This window comes from Lepidochelys olivacea (assembly GCF_965140295.1).
Source record: "Lepidochelys olivacea isolate rLepOli2 genome assembly, chromosome: 1".
NCBI classification, from domain to species: domain Eukaryota; kingdom Metazoa; phylum Chordata; order Testudines; family Cheloniidae; genus Lepidochelys; species Lepidochelys olivacea.
The window spans coordinates 164,530,222-164,552,995 of NC_140411.1; the positions used below are offsets into that span (position 1 = coordinate 164,530,222).

Sequence of the window (22,774 nt, forward strand, 5' to 3'; positions counted from 1 at the left end):
ATCTAAGAAGGTAGACTTCAGCTACACTAGTCACATAGCTGAAGTTGCGTATCTTAGATTGACCCCACACAGTAGCGTGGACAAGCCCTTAGTGATACTTTTCTGGCTTTGATTTGGGCAAACTGTGCGTTCAAATAGTGGACAAGTCTTTGCACTAGTAGTGAAAATAAAGGTTTCAAACCCAATTTACAAATGACCTTCAGAGAAGAAATAAAATTAGAATTGAGTAACCTGATGGTCTGTGGGAATGAGTCTCTGGTTTAGGTATGAGGGATTCTGGGCAAACAGTGGTGGTGAAAATTTAGCCCAAAGTATAATTATAGTCTGTAGAAATAGCAGCAGTTGAACAAAATAGCCTTTGATTCGAAAGAATGGTGAAAGATTAGGCAATACAGCTATTAAAAAATAATTTAAGTAGTCCATTTGGTAGTCCTATTAATACTTATTCATGAATATTAGCCCTTTCAGTCCTTTTCTTTTTTGTATATTGATTCATTTACATATTAACTATGATATTAACAAAGATTCTAAAGAATAAAGAGTATGTGGAATTCTAAGGCCCTGAATACTGGTCCTTGACCTATAAGTAACCCTATTAATTAATTCTATGCATTAGGATGTATCTAATAATCTGTGGTGCTTCCATGTCTATAAAACTCCAAATATTCATGGAAACCATTCCTTTAAAAAAAAGTTATAATATAATGCTTACATAAGCATTACATATAAAATGGATTGATGAGGGATGATTGTTTACAGCAGATGTTTCCTATTGGGGAATCAACAGGGAAGAATGCTTATGGGGGAAGAACTCCCTGAGAGATATTATCTTGAAAAATGTTGGTCCTCAGCTGTAAAAAATTATGCCTTCACATAAATCAGGAAAACTAAGAATGTACAGATATTAAAGGAAATCCCATCAGCACATAAGATGGCATCAGAACATAGTTCTGGGACGGTATTTTTGGCAAAGAGGGGTCATGGGCTAAAATCCCTATATAATAACAGAAGTTTTGGAACTTTGGTGGGATGCATAGTTTCATTCCCCACCTGTAACAGTGAAGAAGAGACACAGCGTCAGATCTTTACCTAACACCTAGGGTAGTAATTATCTATTCTTTCTGTAGAGTGCTGTATTAATCTCTGATTGAACATCAATTCCAATTGAGCCTGTTATTCGATAGTCTTGGACAGTCATTAAGTCAGACATGCAAAAGTCCTCAGCAAGATCACAACAAACTTAGAAGAGGAAGAGAAGTTTTGAGATTGGATTTAAAGATTTTAAGTCAGAAAAACAAAGAGCAAATGAATGTTCCAAAGAGAGGTCTAGAAAGAACACACATGTAGACAGCCACAAAAAAAGCGAATCATAAACATGAAGGAAGCAAGCAAACGGGAAGGCAGGAGTAAGTAGCATAGCAAAATGTATAAGAAGCCAGTGAATTGAAGAGGCAAAGACATGGAAATAAGCAAGGCGGAGCAAAAGTTATAGTACATGAATTAAGTAGGATGGTTTTGGACCAAATGAACAAAGGATTCTACAAGACCAAACATGATCTGTAAAAATGAAAATACTTGTCTAATGGGAAATACAGACAAGACTAGTGGGAACAATTATGGGTATACAAGAAAGAGGCAATAAAGGAAGAGCAGAGTTGACATCATAACCAAAGTCAACAGAGCTCCTACAAGCAGACAGGTTTTCAGGAGCATATTCAGTTGCAGGGTTGAAGCCTAAGGGAGGACAAGGAAAGCAGACTTCATAGGGTGATTGGAGCAGATGTACAAAAGCTAGGTGTCTTTGGAAAGGTGGTGGGGGAAGGGCAGGTAAGATATCACTAATGTTCATATAAAATTGTACTTGTGTATTACATTTATTTCAATATTTTTCACTAAATATTTACCATTCACCTCAGTTAACTGAATTATTTCTCAAGTCTCCCAAACTCTCTTCAAATGAGAGAAAATATATACACCTCCACTGTTTAATAAATACAATAAGCACAATTTTAGATAAAAGTTGAGAACGCTACTGCCATTGTACATAAGGGTTACCCGAATCTCTGTTCCCAGTCTGGTCTCTCTGAATGCAACCCCCTCATGTGTTAGGCCTTGTCCCTTTACTTACCTTATGGTGTGTTCCTCTATATTATATATAGTTTGTCTATATTATATATTAGAGATTGCATACATCCCATTAACGGGTATTATCAGCACAGTTTGTTAACATAACTTCCCAACACTTTTTGTATATGTAAACTGAATACATCATGCTCTCCCCACAATTCTGTTCACAAGAGCACAACGTTTTGCAAAGCTGTAGTCAGCCTTGCCATTAGAAAATAGGAAGCCTGTTAAGCTAAAATACAAAGAGTGGTGGGTCCTAGCACAGATTGGGATGTACCTCTACACTCAACTGGGGTTGGAAAGTACTAGCCAAATCAGAAATAAGAAAATAATAGAACAAAACAAATTAAAGAACTGTTACAAACCAATGGATTGGATTTTAGTGATGTGTTACAAAGCTTTGCAACTTGTAAAATCATACTACAAGTATTATTATCTGATAAGCCAGAGGTAGGCAAACTATGGCCCGCGGGACACATCCGGCCCGCTGGACCCTCCTGCCCAGACCCTAAGCCCCTGGCCTGGGAGACTCACCTCTGGCCCCTCTCTCGCTGTTCCCCCTCCCCCACAGCCTCAGCTTACTACACTGCTGGCACAGCGAGCTCCTAGGGCAGAACGGTTGCAGAGCCCAGCCTGACCTGGTGCTCTGTGCTGCGTGGTAAGGGGGCAGGGAGCAGGGCATGTTGGACAGAGGGCAGGGGAGTTCAGGAGGGTGGCCAGGGGGGTAGATAGGGGTCGGGGTGGTTAGAGGGCAGGGAACAGGGTGGTTGAATGGGGGCAGGGGTTCCGTGGGTGGTCAGAAGACAGAGGAGGGGTGGTTGGATGGGGCAGGAGTCGGGGGGCAGGGAGGGAGTGTGCCATCGGGGAACAGGGAGGTGCGCTGTCAGGGGATGAGAAACAGGGGGTGGGGGGGAGGAGGACACGGATAGGGAGTGGGGGCTGGGCCACGCCCCCCTCCCCTAACCAGCCCTCCATACAATTTTCGAAACCCGATGCAGCCCTCAGGCCAAAAAGTTTGCCTGCTCCTGTGATAAGCTATCTTAGCAGCACATTTTCTGTGCAAGAACTGCTTCCCAGAAAGAAGGCACATATGTCTCCTTCCCATACGGCTTTGTGTTTAAACCATAAATTTGGGTAAGTTTGGTTATTTGGTACCTTGAACATTTAAGAACAAATCGTGAGTATAATCAAACGATTGTCTACTTTTTGTCAACAGGTGGGATTCTGCAATTCTCCCATTCTTGAGACCAGGCCCTGGGCTACAGTATACTGTGGATCAATTGTACTTAACAGGTCCAAGTGAGTTCAGGTACCTGTACTTCCCTTAAAGTAACCTAAGCAGGCCTAACTTCTTCAGATACCCTCAGAAGGATCCGGGGGTTTAGTCTGGTTCCTCTAAACAGCTATCCTCCCTCTTGAAAGAGTGTTCTTTTTGAGTTTAGATCCCATTGATCAAAAGCCTTTTTCTGTCCTGGAATTGTCAAACACTTGACTAGTTTCGAGACAAGTGGCTTATTTTGAGTCATTCTTTCCCTTCCTGCTTGTTCTCCATCCACCCACACATTATACTAAACCACTGTATTCATACAAAACATCCCAATCAGGTCAACATGCACTATTCAAACTATTACAGAGCAGCTCCAAATCCCAGTTTGTTACCACAACCCTAACCGACTGAGAAATCTGAGCTGCTTACTTTATGGTTCATCTGCCAAATCTAAGATTTAACAGAATTTCCAGTCTCGTGACCTATCCAGTTCCTTCGGTTACAGGTGATTGATATTGCTCAGCCTACCAGAGAAACAGGAAAGCTGTATCTCCGAATTTTAAAAAGGATGAGTCAACCTTTATTATTAAAAAATGGACAAATTACTAATTTACAGCTTTAACTAGAGGATTAATTTTGAGACTCCTTAAATACACTCTCCAGTAAGCCAATTACTTAATTATCTTTGCATGTAAAAAACAAGGAAAAATAGCAACTCCAAAGTATCTTCAGATGTAGATGACAATATATAAAACTTTTCTTGCAGATATTAGTATTAAAGAACACACAATTAACTTGGCAATTATTTGTTGTTTCTATTTCCCACCTCACTTTTCCCTCAAATACACATTCAGCATTTTAAATACTCCACTGGTTAGCATATGAATTCAGCTTTTCAGCCAGTTAACTCTATCCATAGAAAGATGCATTTAAAGAGAGAAGCAGGTAGGTGTTTGAAAGATAAAGTAACTTTTTAAAACAGAACTAACTACCTTTGTTTTCAATTTGGTAGCTATTACTGTCCAAAGTGGTGGTAGTATTTCATGACAATTTCAGATTACAAAGTACTTATGCAATACTTAGGGGAAAAAAACCTGACATTTTATAGCTAAGAAAATAGCATGCTATGAAAAGTATTTAATGCACCTACTGTAAACCCATTTTATAATATGTCTAGATAAAATACATATATTCACCTGTATTCATTGGTATAATCAAAATCTTGTTTATTATGAGTTGGTTTTAGGAAGTTACATTCTATAACCCCAACTACACCAACACCCATGTTGTTTGCCTGTAAAAGATTAATATAGAAATTAGAAAAAGATGCCAACTTTTATACTGAAACATTCCTATCTACAAAGAGAAAACAATTGACAGTTTGGATTTTAAAAAATATATTCAATTTAGCAACACGTTTGTTGGAAAAGTTTACAAGCCTCTTGAGCTGAAATTACAAAATTAAATTTTGACATGTAGTTCCTCTTGGGGAAAAAAATGGAATTGTCTTGTATTTTGTACCTATCATGGGTGAAAACATATCCAATGTGGATAAAGGAAGGCTTTAAAATAGGTCCAGAGTGGGCAGGTGACAAAAGCTCATAGGTAAGCATAAAAAACCCATGTTAACAGAGGGCTAGAAATTCGGAGGAAGGGAGGAAGACATGCAAAATGACAATAGGGTCACAGGAGCAACAAGAGGGAAATCAGTGGGGGAATCTGCTCAACATCTCAGATGTCTATACACAAATGCAAGGAGTATGGGGAATAATTAGTACATAAGCTAAACTATCACAAAGACTTGGGATAAATCTTATGACTGGACTATTGGTATAGAGGGGTATAATCTGTTCAAGAAGGACAGGCAGGTGATGTAGCATTATACATCAAGAATATATACGCTTGTTCTGAGGTCCAGAAGGTGGTGAGAGGCAGACAGGTTTAAAGTTTCTCAGTAAAGATAACCCAAGGAAAAATAAGGGTAGCATCATGGTATGGGTATATTATAGCCCATCAAATCAGGAGGAAGAAGTGGATGAGGCACTTCTAAAACAAAACAAATATCAAAAACACATCTGGTACTAATGGGGAGACGTGAACAACCCAAACATCTGTTGGAAAAGTAATACAGGCAAAGCAAAAAATGTCCAATAAGTTCTTGGAAATGTATCAGGGACAAATTTTGTTTCAGAAAGTGGAGGAAGTAACTATGGGGACAATCATTTTCGACCTGATTCTGACCAATAGGGAGAAATTGATTGTGAATCTGAAGGCAGAAAGCAATTTGGGTGAAAGTGACCATGAAACGCTGATTTCATCATTCTAAAGAAAGGAAGGAGCAAAGGCAGCAGAATAAGGACATAAAAAGGTAAGGGAAAATTCCAACTTCAAAGGATCTTTGATGTAGACAACAATATATAAAACTTTTCTTTCAGATATTACTATTATAGAATACTCAGTAGCTAATAACTTAACTTGGCAATTATTTGTTGTTTCTATTTCTCACCTCACACCTCCCTCAAATACATATTCAGCATTTTAAAATACTCCATTGGTTAGCAAAAAAGCAAACACACACACTCCAAGAACTCATAGGTAAAGTCCAATGGGAAGAAAATCTAAGGGAAAAATTAGTTCAGGACAGCAGGCAGTTCCCTCAAGGTGACAATATTAAAGGCATAACTGCAAACTATTCTATCTTTCCTTCGGAAGAGGCCAAAAAGGCTCCATCAGGAGCTCTTTAAAGACCTGAAAATCAAAAAGGAATTCTACAAAACGCGGAAACATGGTCAAATAGATAAGGAGGAGTACTAAAGAACAGCATAAGTACGTAGAAACAAAAATCAGAAAGGGCAAGGCACAAAATGAGTTACACCTGGCAAGGCACATAAAAGGGAATAAGAGGAGGTTCTTTAAATCCCTTAGGACCAAGAGAAAGACTATGAAAAGTGTGGGTCCTCTACTTAGCGGAGAAGGAGAGCTAATAACTGATGACATCAACAGAGCTAAGGTGCTTAATGCCTATTGTGTTGCAGTCTTCATTAAAAAGGTTAATGACCACCAGATACTCAACACAATTAATATCGACACCCAGTGGGAAGGAATGCAAACGAAAATAGAAAGAGAACAGGTTAACAAATATTTAGATAAGTTAGATGTATTTCAAGTCAGCAGGGCCTGCTGAAATTCATGCTAGAGTACTTAAGCTACCAGCTGAAGCCATCTCAGAGCTCTTAGCAATTATCTCTGAGAACTCCTGGAGTACAGGAGAGGTCCCAGAAGCCTGGAGAAGGACAAATGTAGTACCTATTTTTAAAAAAGGGAAACCAAAGAGGACCTGGAGAATTATAGACCCGTCAGCATAACTTCAATACCTGCAGAGATACTGGAGCAATTATTAAAACAGTCAATTTGTAAGCACTTGAAGGAGAACAGGGTTATATGGAAGAGTCAGCATGGATTTGCCAGAACAAATCATGCTAAACTGACTTAAATTTCCTTCTTTGATAGGACTACTGACCTAGTGGATGGAGGAACACAGTAGACATGATATACCTTGATTTCAGTAAAGCCTTTGACACAGTTCCACATGACATTCTCATAAGCAAAGCAGGGAAATGTGGTCTAGATGAAATTACTGTAAGGTGGGCGCAAAACTGGTTGAAAGACTGTACCCAAATGTTATCAGTTTGCTGTCAAATTAGGAGGGAATAATTACTGGGATCCCAAAGGGGTCAGTCCTAGGTCTGGTACTATTCAATATTTTCATTAATGACTTGGATAATAGAGTAGAGGGTATGCTTATAAAATCAGCAGACACCACCAAGCTGGAGTGGGTTGTAAGTACATTGGAGGACAGGTTTAAAATTCAAAATGAGCTTGACAAATTGAAGAATTGATCTGAATTCAACAAGATGAAATTCAATAAAGACAAGTACAAAGTACTGCATTTAGGAAGAAAAAAAATCAAACCACAACTACAAAACGGGGACTATCTAGGTAGTAGTACTGCTGAAAAGGATCTTAGGGTTACAGTGGACCACAAACTGAGTTGACAATGTGATGCAGCTGCAAAAAAGGTCAATATGATTCTGGGGTGTATTAACAGGACTGTTGCATGCAAGACACAGGAGGTAATTATCCCACTCTACTCGGCACTGGTGAGGCCCCAACTGGAGTAATGTGTCAAATTCTGAGCACCATACTTTGGAAAAGATGTGGACAAATTGGGAAGAGTCCACAAGAGAGCAGCAAAAAAAATGATAAAAAGGTTTAGAAAACCTGACCTATAAGGAAAGGCTAAAAAACTGGGCATGTTTAGTCATGAGAAAGGGGGGGGGGGGGGGGGAGGGGAAGAGAAGAGAAAGGAAGGGGCCAGACCTGAGAGAGTCTTCAATTATGTTAAGTGCTGTTATAAAAAGAGGACAGTGATCAATTGTTCTCCATGTCCACTGAAGGTAGGACAAATAGTAATGGGCTTAATCTGCAGCAAGAGAGATAGGAAAAGCTTTCTAACTACAAAAGGAAGTTACACAGTGGAATAGCCTTTCAAGGAGTCCCCATCATTGGAAGCTTTTAAAAACAAGTTGGACAAACACCTGTCAGGGATGGTCTAGGTTTACTTGGTCCTGGCACAGCATAGGGGGCTGGACTTGATGACTTTGAGGTCCCTTCCAGCACTAAATTTCTATGATTCTATAAGGACAATGGACTTTTTAAAAAAAAAAAAAAAAAAAAAAGGGGGGGGAGGGGGGATATTTTAAACACACTATGAGAACTGGTAGGTAACATCCCCCAGGAAGAAAATCTAAGGGCTAAAAGAGAACTGGCAGTTTCTCAAGAAGATCATATTAAAGGCACAACTTCAAGCTATCCTGGTATGCAGGAAAGAGGACTATAGTAAGGGGTCAACATGGCTCCATCAGGAACTCTTGAATCATCTGAAAAAAATCAAAAAAGAATCCTACAAAAAAGTGGGAACTTTGTGGTATTCTTTTGTACTTAGCAATTCATCAAGCATATAGGGAGAAAATCAGAAACGCTAAGAGACAAAATGCATTACACCTAGCGAGAGGTATAGAAGGCTAAGAGGTTCTTTAAATACATTAAGAGAAAGACCAAGGAAAGTGTAGGTCCTCTACTTGGCAGAGAAGGCTGAGATGCCCATTTTGCTTCAACCTTCACTAAAAAGGTTAACAGATACAACACAACTAATATTAACAAGGGGTACGAATACAAGCCAACACAGGGAAAGAACAAGTTAATGAATATTTAGATATGTTAGATGTATTCAAGTCAGAGGGCTTTATGAAATTCATCCTAAGGGTACTTAAGTTACTAGCTGAAGCAATCTCTGAATCATTAACAATTATCTTCAAGATCACATGGAGGGTGGGATCACATGGAGGGAGGGTAATCGCCAACATGGATTTATCAAGAACTAATCATGTCAAACCAACTTAATTTCCTTCTTTGACAGGGTTGTTAGCCTCGTGGATTGGGGAAGGGGGGGGGGGGGGGGAAGAGTAGTAGATGCGATATCACTTGATTTTATTAAGGCTTTTGACACAGTCCCATATGACCATTCTCGCAAGCTAACTAGGAAAATGGGATCTACATGAAATTACTGTAAGGTGGGCGCAGAAGTGGTTGAAAGACCATACTCAATGAGTAGTTATCAGTGGTCCTCTGTCAGATGGGAAGGAGATATCTAGTAGTGTCCTACAAGTGTCAGTCTTGGGTCTGGTCCAATTCAATTTTTCATTAATGACTTGGATAATGGAGTGGACAGTATGCTTATAAAACAATCATGACAGCAAGCTAGGAGGGTTTGTAAGCACTCTGGAGGACAGGATTAGAATTCAAAATTACCATAACAAATTGGAGAATTGGTCTGAAATCACACAAGACGACATTCAATAAAGACAAGTGCAAAGTACCTTACACTTAGAAAGGAGAAATCAAATGCACAACTACAAAAGTGGGGAATAAATAGCAAGGCAGTAGTACTGCAGAAAAAGATCTGGGAGTTGTAGTGGATCACAAACTGAGTATCAGTCAACAATGTGATACAATTGTGAAAAACGCTAATAACCTGGGGTGTATAAACAGCAGCGTTGTACGTAAGAGAGACAGGAGGTAACTGTCTCACTCTACTTGGCACTGGGGAGGCTTCAGCTGGAGTACTGCGTCCAATTCTAGGTGCTACACTTTAGAAAAGATGTGGACAAATTGGAGAGAGTGTCCAGAGGAGAACAACAAAAAATAGGTTCTAAAACCTTTTATCATAAGGAAAGGTTAAAAGAACTAGACATGTCTTCTTGAGGAAAGAAGATTATGGGGGGACTTGAGAAGTCTTCAGGTATGTTAAAGGCTGTTATAAAGAGGATAAATCAATTGTTCACGTCCACTGAAAGCAGGGTAAGACGCAATGGGCTTGAACTAAAAGCAAGGGAGTTTAGGTTAAATATTATGAAAAACTTTTTGTCTACAAGGTTAGTTAAACCTCTGGTATAGGGAAGGTTGTGAATCCCTATTACTGGATGTTTAAGAACAGATTGACTAACTTGTCATGGATGGGCTAGGTTTACTTGGACCTGACTCAGCACCAGGAGCTGGGACTGATTACTTCGAGGTCCCTTCCAGCCCTACATTTCTATGATTCTCGAGTCCCTCCTTTCTCCTAAAAGTGACATTCTTGCCTACACTTTGTACACCACGTTTAGTACTAAAGCAAGCATTTATCATGAAGTTCTTAGTACAACTTTCAGTATTAAACTGATGCATTGACACTACAGAAACCAAAGATATTACAAAAGCTACATCAAAATATAACATTTCTTAAAAATCAGTATTTTATTACTATTATAGTTCTCAATACAACAAATTAGGTAAACTGTTTTGAATTAAACTAGTTTCTAATTCACAAATATTAACTTTTTCAAGGTTAAATTCTTACCTTTAATTGACAGCCAACCCTTTCATAAGCTTTGATGAGTCTGTTTTTGTGATACATCATTATTCCATAATGGTCTTTGTTTCTGCAGTTAAATCCAAAGGTGATTCTTACAGTTTTAGCCTTGTTTTTGGATGTTAAGGATAATTTGATCACCAAGAGTTTCTTCATACTGAAAGTTCATTCAAAAATGAGCCAATACTTTCAAACTGGAACAATTCCATCAGCCCCCAGGTTTGGTATAGCATCTTAAGGGATATCTGCACCACATTTTGTCACAGAATTGACAGCGTACTTACATCATGTCTTCCCATTCAGCATGCAATGATGTACGTATCAGTAAAGGATACAGCCAAAAATTTTGGTCTATAAATATCGCGTTCAATGTATGCAAGACTTTTGGAAATCAGCTGCGTTTTCACTTTTTGTCCTCTGATAATGATTTGCATTCTTGGCTTCAAATACAAAATACTGCTGTAAGCCTGCAAAACACATGGTAATTTCTATTACGCAAGCCAAACCAAACCAACATGAATGGTTTATAATACATCCTCTCTCTATATAGAGTAAATGCTGCTTAATAACAACCCTGATAACTACTTCCTGTTAAACATTTTGCCTGGAACTGAAACCATCCAATTGACTAGAATTGGAATTGGTCTGGATATTGGCAACACACTTGCTGCTTATTGACTTTTGCTGCCTGCAGCTCCACAGGCTCCCAGCACTGTCATTCCACATGGAAAGACCCAGGCGCAGGCAGGTTTGCAGGGCTACAGTTAGGGACAGAAGTGCTAGGATGTGTGGAGCCCAGGCCTCAGGGTTGCTGCTGCTTAGATGCTGGGGGCTGCATGATACCTCTCCCTGTCCTCTCTGGGCTGAATCCTGCTCTTGCAACAGGGGCAGGCCACAGGCAGGTTATCAAGTGGTGGAAAGAAGACAGACAATTCCTTCACTGAGGAGACAAGCTGATAGTATGGCTTGCCTCATGCAAAAAGGATCACCCCAGGCTTGGTTGAAAAATAGTGAAAGGTCTTTGGGGTGAACTTTGCTTTACAAGGCATTAAATTAGTCTAGATTCTAGCCTAAATAGTTAAAGTCTAAATTCTAAAAGCATTATTTTATTTTATATGTAACCATTTGTTTCCAATACTTCTACTTATCACTTAAATCTCTTTCCTTTGTTAAATACACTTTTTCTTGCTTTCACTATAAACATATCTAAGTGCTGTCTGTTAAAGAGAGCAGCGATCTGAGGGAAAACTAGAAACTGCAGTATACTGCAACTGGAAGCACCAAATCTGTGAATATTGAGTATTTCCAGTGGAACAGGGGCTGGGTACTAGGAAGACATTCAAGGGCTTGGAGGTTGGACCATATCTATCACTGACCTGCAGAGAGACAGTGGAGCAAGCATAGGCTGAGAAGGGAGTGCTTGTGTTGCCCATGACTGGCAGAGTCAGGGAGCTGACACACAGCAACAAGGCTTCCTCACACTAAGGGCAGGTTATAGATAGGTGCCTCACAATCCTGGAGAAGCTGAGATGCACTCTGGGGAAGCATCACAGACACATACTGCAAAAGCAAATGGATAGTATTCTTGTCAGCAAGTTAAAGAAGTAGGGACTGGATGAATGCACTATAAGGTGGGTAGAAAGTTGGCTAGATTGTCGGGCTCAACGGGTAGTGATCAATGGCTCCATGTCTAGTTGGCAGCTGGTGTCAAGTGGAGTGCCCCAGGGGTCGGTCCTGGGGCCGGTTTTGTTCAATATCTTCATAAATGATCTGGAGGATGGTGTGGATTGCACTCTCAGCAAATTTGCGGGTGATACTAAACTAGGAGGAGTGGTAGATACGCTGGAGGGCAGGGATAGGATACAGAGGGACCTAGACAAATTGGAGGATTGGGCCAAAAGAATCTGATGAGGTTCAATAAGGATAAGTGCAGGGTCCTGCACTTAGGACGGAAGAACCCAATGCACAGCTACAGACTAGGGACCGAATGGCTAGGCAGCAGTTCTGCGGAAAAGGACCTAGGGGTGACAGTGGACGAGAAGTTGGATATGAGTCAGCAGTGTGCCCTTGTTGCCAAGAAGGCCAATGGCATTTTGGGATGTATAAGTAGGGGCATAGCGAGCAGATCGAGGGACATGATCGTCCCCCTCTATTCGACATTGGTGAGGCCTCATCTGGAGTACTGTGTCCAGTTTTGGGCCCCACACTACAAGAAGGATGTGGATAAATTGGAAAGAGTCCAGCGGAGGGCAACAAAAATGATTAGGGGTCTGGAACAGATGACTTATGAGGAGAGGCTGAGGGAACTGGGATTGTTTAGTCTGCAGAAGAGAAGAATGAGGGGGGATTTGATAGCTGCTTTCAACTACCTGAGAGGTGGTTCCAGAGAGGATGGTTCTAGACTATTCTCAGTGGTAGAAGAGGACAGGACAAGGAGTAATGGTCTCAAGTTGCAGTGGGGGAGGTTTAGGTTGGATATTAGGAAAAACTTTCACTAGGAGGGTGGTGAAACATTGGAATGCGTTACCTAGGGAGGTGGTAGAATCTCCTTCCTTAGAAGTTTTTAAGGTCAGGCTTGACAAAGCCCTGGCTGGGATGATTTAATTGGGGATTGGTCCTGCTTTTGAGCAGGGGGTTGGACTAGATGACCTCCTGAGGTCCCTTCCAACCCTGATATTCTATGATTCTATGTCTTTAAAATATTTTATGGCCAATGCTGCTGTAGTATCATTCTCATTGAAAACAAATATTTTAACCTACTTTCCAGATTTGTCACTGATTACTTTATTTAAAAAAAACAAACAAACAAACAGTATACTTACCCTTAGTGAATAGTCACTTTCGGGCACAATCTGGTCCTGTCTCTCTTGTTTTTTATACCCTCTTTTCCCTGTTGCTTCATCTAAATCTTCTGGAATTCTGATGTCATATTTATCCTTATCAAAATCGAGTTCTGTTTCTCCATCTTTATCTCTGTGGAAGGCAATCCAAAATAGAAATAAAATAAATTTATATTAAATTATTTAAAAAATTAAAAATAAACGAATAACCCAAAACAATTACTGAAGGCAGGGTACCACGGAAGGGTGGAATAGGAAGATTTTAGCAGGCAAGCTTATTTCAGCTGGAGATTCTAAAGTATGGTTGATTAAAAAGGAACATATCTTTGAAGCAGAGTTCTCTAATATTTACCAGGTAACACTGCAATGACATTCATTTGTTCTAAATGAATCCTAACAAAACTACTACAGAAATACATCCTAAAATATTCAAGGAGCTGTCTTAGGACATATCCGAGTCATTAGCTATTATCTTCAAAAACTCATGGAAGATGGGAGAGATTCCAGACTGGAAGAAGGCAAATACAGTGCCAATCTATAAAAAAGGGAATACGGACAACCCGGGGAATTACAGACCCAGACCATAGTTATCAGTCAAGCTGAAAGGGCATATCAAGTGAGGTCCCACAGGGATCCCTCCTGGGTCCAGTTCTGTTCAATATGTTCATAAATGATTTAGATAATGGCAGAGAGTACACTTAAAGTTTTCAGACAATACCAAGCTGGGAAGGGTTGCAAGTGCTTTGGAGGATAGGATTAAAATTCAAACTGATCTGGACAAACTGGAGAAATCATCTGAAATAAACAGAGTGAAATTCAGTAAGGACAAATGCAAAGTACTCCACTTATGAAGGATCAACTGCACACATACCAAATGGAAATTACTGCCTAGGAAAGAGTACTGTGCAAAAGGGATCTGGGGGTTATAGTGGACCACAAGCTAAATGAGAGTCCACAGTACAACACTTGCAGCCAAAAACAAACAAACAAACAAAAAAAACACGCAAACATCATTCCGGGATGTATTAGTACAGGGGGTTCCCAAACTTGGCTTCTGGCTTGGCTTGTGGCCTGGAGGGCCGTGAGACACTGTTTACTTAAGCATCTGCAGGTATGGCCACTCGCAGCCTGGCCCGCACCACTTCCCACAGCTCCCATTGCCCAGGAACAGCGAACCACGGTCACTGGGGCTGAGTGGCCGTACCTGCAGATACTCAGGTAAACAAAGCACCTCAGGGCCTGCCAGGGGCTTACCCTGAACAAGCCATGAACCAAGTTTGGGAACCCCTGTATTAGCAGGAGCATTGTAAGCATAACACGAGAAATAGTTCTTCTGCTCTACTCTGCGCGGATTAGGCCTCAACTGGAGCATTTTGTCCAGTTCTGGACACCACATTTCAGGAAAGATGTGGATAAACTGGAGAAAGCCCAGAGGAGAGAAGAGGATATAAACTAGCCATCAACAAGTTTAGGCTTGAAATTAGGTGAAAGTTTCTAATCAGAGAACTGAAGTTCTGGAACAGCCTTCCAAGGAGAGGAGTAGGGGCAAAAAACCTAACTGGCTTGAAGACTGAGCTTGATAAGTTTATAGAGGGGATGGTATGATGAGACTGCCTACAATGGCATGTAGCCTATCTACGACCGCCAGCAGCAAATCTCCAACAGCCAGCGATAGGGAGGGCTCTGAGTTACTATAGAGAATTCTTTCCCAGGTGGGTGGGGCAGGTTCTGTGGCCTGCAATGTACAGGAGGTCAGACTAGATGATCATGATGGTCCTTTCTGACCTTCAAGTCTATGAGAGCAACAAAAACAATTAAAGATCTAGAAAACATGACCTATGAGGGACCATTGAAAAAACTGGGTTTGTTTAGTCTGGAGAAGAGAAGACTGAGGGGGTGCTGATATGATAACAGTTTTCAAGTACAAAAGAGGTTGTTACAAGGAAGAGGGAGAAAAATTGTTCTCCCTAACCTCTGAGGATAGAAGAAGCAGAAATGGGCTTAAATTGCAGCAAGGGCGGTTTAGGCTGGACATTAGGAAAAACTTGTCAGAGTAGTTAAGCATTGGAACAAATCTCCTAAGGAGACTGTAGAACCTCTCACATTGGAGGTTTTTAAGGACAGGTTAGACTAACACCTGTCAGGAATGGTCTAGTTATTACTTAGTCCTGCCTTGAGTGCAGGGGACTGGACTAGATAACCTATTGAGGTTCTTTCCAGTCCTACATTTCTATGATTCTATAGGGCACAATCCTGAAGAGACACATGGATGAAGTTGACCAAACAAATTTGTTCTCTAATTTCTACTGACTTTGAGAATGTGACTAATTAAGCCTTTTATTCTGCTATGGTAAATATGTGGGGAAATTCTGGATTAGATACTGTAAGAGTCAACAAACTAGAATTAAACTTGAAAAGTTCCAGACAATTTATAATTTTATACTACTAGGCCACAAGAAAGTTTAGTTAAGGAGCTGCCTGGTTTCTCTCAAACCGCCATTAATATTAAAACAGATAAGATTTAGCAAGATACCACATTTGAGGGCTAGTTTTCAACTGCAAAAATTTTGCTGGTATAGCAATGCCAACAAACCTCTCTAGCAGCGCTCCAACTTATTCTAGCAAAAGTAATTCTTTTGCTGGCACAGTTAAACTACCTCCTCAAAGGGCATAAGCTATACCAACAAAAGTATTTTGCCTATATTAACTGTGAACACAGGGTTTTTTGCTGCCATAACTAACAGACATAGCTATGCCAGCAGAACATTGTAGTGTAGACCTGGTTTTAGTCCCTTTGCCTCTGGCTATTTTACTTGCTCTGTCGTGATAGTTTAGTGGTAGTGGATGAATGACCTTGTAACTCTCAAGTTTATCAGTCTGATTCCGCATGTTCCCACTAAGTTACTACCAACTCATGCTCATTAGCTTTGTAGCTTTAGAGAGTTGTTCCACCAAGACTTCTAAAGTCTAGCTGCTTACCACCAAACTCATGCACACTGAACACTTAAGTTCACAATTTAGCAGACACTGGACTTCATCTTACCTTCTAAGGTTCCAAATGATGATTCTTGTTCCTTTTTTCCCCATGATAGCATCAAGCTCTGCCAGTAACTTCTCCTCAGTAGAGAACAAAGAATATGCCTGGATGGCCTTTAGGCTGGCTTTGTATTCTACTGGATTAATTATTTGCCGTAAAAACTAAGTTAAAGACTTAAACATTTCACAAATTAAAATAAATTTCTAGGTGAGCTTCTTTGGCATAGCCACAGTACTCTGGGCTTTCTTCCTAACATGTCTTAGACAAGTGTTTTGTTGCTATTATCCAACCCCGCATAGCCCTCATCCCTCCTTATGTATGAGGAGGGCAAAGCACAACTGCAATTTCCATTCTGAGAGGCTCTTCATATCCTACTTTTACACATGCAAGTGCACCACTTTTTGTGTCTGAAAATACTCAAAAGGATATGTTGCCTGTTAAATGATACTATAGGAACAATGACATGTTCTGCCTTTGTAGCTTCTAGGAAGGTCTGAGATAACAGGCCAACACTCATGGTCTCTCCATTTTTGGTGAAAACAATTGCATCTTTTCCCAGGCGCATAGATCCTGATTTAAATCCATTTCCATACAGTCCCACTGGAATGCGGCCATTTATTGTAACTTTGTCACTGAAACCAAAGCTGAAACACGTTGTTAGAACATTTTGTAAAAAGCGTAAACCCACAAAAGATCGATATCAAAATAGGTTTAAACAGATGTTAATCTCTACTTTTGATACCAGTAACTACAGCACAGCTAAAAGATGTATTTGCTCAACAACTAGACAAAGGCGGAGGATCAGATTGATGTTACAATGCTAAACTGCTCCCTAGTGTCATCTATTGCCATCTTTAAATATGTCTAAAGGGTATAATTCTGTAAGGGATTATACAAAAAGTGCTCCCAAATCAGTCTAACAGTCAATTATAAAGACTGAACTAGACCTTGGTGAACAGTTTTTCCACTTCTCTCAATTGCTTTTGCAATAATTTGTAAACAAAAGTCAATTTTGCATTGGTAAAGGAGACAAAGGAGACATTTCATTAGAAGTGATGATCTGTAATTGTGCAGTGAATTTAGCATTAAGCCCTTAACTCACAAGAAACAATAAGTTAGAAAAAAAACACATAAGAAGAAAATATATAACTGTTCATTACAGCAATTCCTCAGCCCCTTAATTGTTCTATAATACCTGCAATTTTGAACAATGTGCAAAATCTTAATTCTAATACATTTCACCTACAACCCACTAAATCAAAGGAGCAACTGAATGGTTATGCTGGCAGTTCATGGCACTGAGCTAACTACCTTTCACCTTTGGCTACCTGGGTTTATATTTACACAAACCTGAGTTTAGCAAGCATATCCTCCTCTTCTTCCCCTATCCTATTCCACTTACGGACATTACAAAACCACATATTTCTGTATTGCCGCTGACTCTAAATAGGCTCAGGAACAGACCAATGGAGGTGGGTGATTCAGGAACAAAATGTACTGCAGATCTTGATGAATGCTTGACCAGCATCTGCCTATCATTTGGATCTAGTTACTAATCTTTGTCTCACTTTCACAGGCACTAAATTAATTTGCACATTTGATATAAAAATATGCAGGAACGAGCAGAACATTACAATCTGAAATTGGAATGATTGTGGGAGACCATAAAAATATCCACAAAACAGTTACCCACCTGAGCATTTTGTGCAATTTTTCTGAAGTCATGCCATTTCCATTATCAGTAAATGTCAGACATATGTTGCCCTTTATTACTGTTTTGTCTATCCATATCTGTTTCGCATTCACATCTGGATCATAAGCATTGTCTGAAAATCAGGGAAGTGTGAAATTAACAAGAGCACAAATTAACATGCTATAGCATCCATACATTCAAATATTCAAAAATACATCATTCTGGTGAAGGGCTTATATACCAAAACGTTCTATGAAAATATTTCCCAGGTAAGTGGATTCAGGATGTCCCATCTTTTACCCATAAAACATTAAATTCCATACACTTCTTTCTTTCACCCTCCTTTTTAAACCAGCTAAAGCCATTTTTAAAAGTTAAAATATTGTACAAGGTCTACAAAATGAGTGGCTTATAGTTGCTGTTTTAGGATCAGACTTGAAGGCCAGTCCCCACTCAGTGTACACCAATTTTTATAATCACTCATGTGGACAGATACCATATTATCTGGGCTGTTTGCTGATGACTTTCCACCACTAATCACTCAGAAAGATGTAGGGTTAAGCTATGAGTGCTGGTTGCCAAGTGGCTTTCAAACAAAAGGCCTTTCCAAAGACTAATGAGGATCTGCCATTTAGGAACCACTTAAACTATTGCTGAAAGAAAAGGAGTACTTGTGGCACCTTAGAGACTAACAAATTTATTTGAGCATAAGGTTTCATGAGCATTCGTGAGCATCGGATGCATTCAGTGGCAAATACAGTGAGGAGATTTATATACATAGAGAACATCAAACAATGGGTGTTACCATACACACTGTAACCAGAGTGATCACTTAAGGTGAGCTATAACCAGCAGGAGGGCAGAGGGGCAGGGACATGGGGGCCTTTTGCAATGATAATCAAGGTGGGCCATTTCCAGCAGTTGACAAGAACGTCTGAGGAACCGGGGGGGGGATAAACATGGGGAAATAGTTTTACTTTGTGTAATGACCCATCCACTCCCAGTCTCTAGTCAAGCCTAAGTTAATTGTATCCAGTTTGCAAATTAATTCCAATTCAGCAGTCTCTCGTTGGAGTCTGTTTTTTAAGTATTGCCACTTTTAGGTCTGTAACTGAGTGACCAGAGAGACTGAAGTGTTCTCCGACTGGTTTTTGAATGTTATAATTCTTGACATCTGATTTGTGTCCATTTATTCTTTTACGTAGAGACTGTCCGGTTTGACCAATGTACATGGCAGAGGGGCATTCCTGGCACATATCACACTGGTAGATGTGCAGGTGAACGAGCCTCTGATATTGTGGTTGATGTGATTAGGCCCTATGATGGTGTCCCCTGAATAGATATGTGGACACAGTTGGCAACGAGCTTTGTTGCAAGGATAGGTTCCTGGGTTATCGTTTTTGTTGTGTGGTTGCTGGTGAGTATTTGCTTCAGGTTCTGGGGCTGTCTGTACGCAAGAACTGGCCTGTCTCCCAAGATCTGTGAGAGTGATGGGTCGTCCTTCAGGATAGGTTGTAGATCCTTGATGATGCGTTGGAGAGGTTTCAGTTGGGGGCTGAAGGTGACGGCTAGTGGTGTTCTGTTATTTTCTTTGTTGGGCCTGTCCTGTAGTAGGTGACTTCTGGGTACAATCTCTCTGGTCACTTGATTACAGACCTAAAAGTGGCAATACTTCAAAAACAGACTCCAACCAGAGACTGCTGAATTGGAATTAATTTGCAAACTGGATACAATTAATTTAGGCTTGACTAGAGACTGGGAGTGGATGGGTCATTACACAAAGTAAAACTATTTCCCCATGTTTATTCCCCCACCCCCCTCCGTTCTTGTCAACTGCTGGAAATGGCCCACCTTGATTATCACTACAAAAGGTCCCCATGCCCCCCCCCCACCCGCTGGTAATAGCTCAGCTTAAGTGATCACTCTGGTTACAGTGTGTATGGTAACACCCATTGTTTCATGTTTCTATGTATATAAATCTCCCCACTGTATTTTCCACTGAATGCATCCGATGAAGTGAGCTGTAGCTCACGAAAGCTTATGCTCAAATAAATTTGTTAGTCTAAGGTGCCACAAGTACTCCTTTTCTTTTTGCAAATACAGACTAACACAGCTGCTACTCTGAAACCTGTCATTAAACTATTGCTGGCAATCCTGATGAGCAGCCACTGGAATTAAATGTAAACCCTGCAGAATTTTAGTAATTTGCATTAAGGCCCATTCTGAATTTGTGAGTGAACAAACACGTAAAAGCAAAGGTGCATAACAAAGATGTCCTTTATCAATTTATATTGTCAATTTTAATTATTTGTGTGTTTCTTCACAGTGTAAATATAGAGTGGTACTTTGCAAAATTAAACTGTAGTAATACAATACCGCATTACAGCATCTGCCACAAACTAACTTGGGGAGAAGGGATAAAATTTTTTCCTTGACTAGCGCATACAGTTTTGCAAAGCACTGATGCAAGATTTTGCTACTTTAAAAATTACCACAGACCCTAAACAAAAACCATAAATTGAAGATGTAATTGATGATTAATGTCAATTCTAGAGTTAGAAATGCATTTTAGTTTTATTTTCATCTTTTTGATGAAGTCATCAGCTTATATGTAAAACATGTAAAAGTTGATTAATACCCCCCAAATTGACTCAATTTTAAATAAAAGGATTAACACCACCCCATCCCCTAGCACAGGGGTCAGCAACCTTTCAGATGTGGTGTGCTGAGTCTTCATTTATTCACTCTAATTTAAGGTTTCGTGTGCCAGTAATACATTTTAACATTTTTAGAAGGTCTCTCTCGAAAAGTCTATATAACTAAACTATTGTTGTATGTAAACAAGGTTTTAAAAATGTTTAAGCAGCTTCATTTAAAATTAAATTAAAATACAGATCTTATCAGTTTTGTGCAGTGGTTCTTAACCTGGGGGGTGCAAGATGCCCTTTCTGGGGGTGCAAGACATGCAAGTTTTTTTAGAAGGTAAATCATTGAAAACACAAATTAAGCACAGGCACATAAGTACAACTACTTTGTTTCACCAAACCTATGTATTAACATACTTTTTTAATGATTATTGTAATATACAAAGTTTTTAAGTTTTCAAGCTAATTGTAGTGTAATTTTTTATAAGGGCTGCAGAGCGCTGGGCCCAGGCCAGGAGCAGAGCCCTGGGATAGCTGCCAGTACCCCAGTACCCTCCAGCCGACAGGAGGGCTGAGCAGGCCCGGACGACTGGAACCCCAGATCAGCAGCAAGTTGAGCGGGGCCAGTGGCTGGTATCCCAGGCCAGCAGCAGGCTAAGCAGGGCTGATAGCTGGGACCCCGGCCGGCAAGGGGCCGGTGGCCAGAACCCCAGACTATCAGCAGGCTGAGTGGGGCCAGCGGCCGCCTCCGGTCTGGGGTTCTGTCCACCAACTCCTGACAGCCGGGATCCCAGCCGCCGGGGGCCCCGCTCAACCTGCCGCCAGCTTGGGGTTCCATTCACCCAGGCAGGCAGCAGACTGAGCAGGGCCAGCAGTCAGGACCCCGGCTGGCAGGAGCGTGCCAGTAAAAAAATCGGCTTGCGAGCCACCTTTGGCACGTATGCCGCAGGTTACCGACCCCTGCCCTAGCAGGAATATCAGCTCACATTAGACTTGGGTGAACTATGGTTTTAAACATGTGCAATATGCCCAATGCATGTGGTCAAAATGAATGAGATCATAAGAAGAGTTGTGTTAAACTTTCAGTGACACTTCAAAATACCTGTATTATTTAAGGTTTGTGCTGAAATAATAGAAATAAAACCTGGTTCATTGGGTACTGGGTACAGTAAGTAATTGCCTATATCAGTTTGTTTAATATATTATAAAAAACAGCTTCATCTGGCCTTAGCTAAGGTCCAATACTTGGCAATGACATCACTTGTTTGTTAAAGTGTATTAAAAAGAGTAAACTCTAAGGCAGGGGTGGGCAAACTTTTTAGACCGAGGGCCACATCAGGGTTGCGGAACTGTATGGAGGGCTGGGTAGGGAAGTCTGTGCCTCCCCAAACAGCCTAGCCCCCGCTCACTCCCACTTCCCACCCCCTAACTGCCCCCTGAAGAACCCCTGACCCATCCACCCCCCCTGCTCCCTGTCCCAACTCCCTGACCCCTATTCACACACACCAGGACTCCCATGCCTGTCCAACCTATCCCACGCCTATCCAATCCCCCCGTTTCCCATCCTCTGACAGCCCCCAAACCTCTGCCCTGTCCAACTGCCCCTGCTCCCTGTCTGCCCCCCGGGACCCTCTGCCCCTTATCCAGCCCTCCCCTCTTGCCCCGGCCTCCCTGCCCCCTTACCATGCTGCTCAGAGTAGCCAGAGCTAACCATGGAACCACACTGCAGGAGTGGCGGGCCAGAGCACGGGCGGCACAACGAGCTGAGGCTGCACGGGGGAGAGAGTGGGGGGGGACACGGACAGCAGGGGAGGGCTGGGGGCTAGGGGCCAGCAGGCCGTAGTTTGCCCACCTCTGCTCTAAGGGTTCGTTGCTAATACCTTCCTGTACAAGTTGGAGCCAACCAATATGGATATAAGCATCCCTGTAAACCCTTTGGTAAATATTTGTAATCAAATGCTCATAAAAGTGTTGTTACTGTTTATTATTTAGGCTTTTAGACCTATTTAGAGCAATTACAGAAAAGCCATTCGGCCTTTAGATTTAATAAAGGAATTTATGATTGAACTGGTGTCATGGTAGTTTCCTATATTAATAATTTCAAACACACAGCCCCAAAACAATTCCATCTACCATACTGCCCCTATTTATAGTTCAAGATATAGCAAAGGTAAAATTCCACTGAAGACGTCATC

The 22,774-nt window shown here is 40.9% G+C and overlaps 1 protein-coding gene across 4 annotated transcripts in view; it reads right to left on the reverse strand.

The window, feature by feature from the left end:
• The window catches only part of MORC3 (MORC family CW-type zinc finger 3), a 63,427-nt gene that overhangs the window by 21,997 nt on the left and 18,656 nt on the right, over nt 1-22,774 (reverse strand). For all 4 annotated transcript variants that reach the window (XM_084645978.1, XM_084645981.1, XM_084645979.1 and 1 more), the window contains 7 exons: nt 17,935-18,067; nt 16,671-16,885; nt 16,248-16,395; nt 13,187-13,337; nt 10,700-10,831; nt 10,353-10,472; nt 4,591-4,688 (listed from right to left, as the gene is read on the reverse strand). In XM_084645978.1, the coding sequence (XP_084502104.1) occupies nt 4,591-4,688; nt 10,353-10,472; nt 10,700-10,831; nt 13,187-13,337; nt 16,248-16,395; nt 16,671-16,885; nt 17,935-18,067 (997 nt within the window). The remainder of the gene's footprint in view (nt 1-4,590; nt 4,689-10,352; nt 10,473-10,699; nt 10,832-13,186; nt 13,338-16,247; nt 16,396-16,670; nt 16,886-17,934; nt 18,068-22,774) is intronic.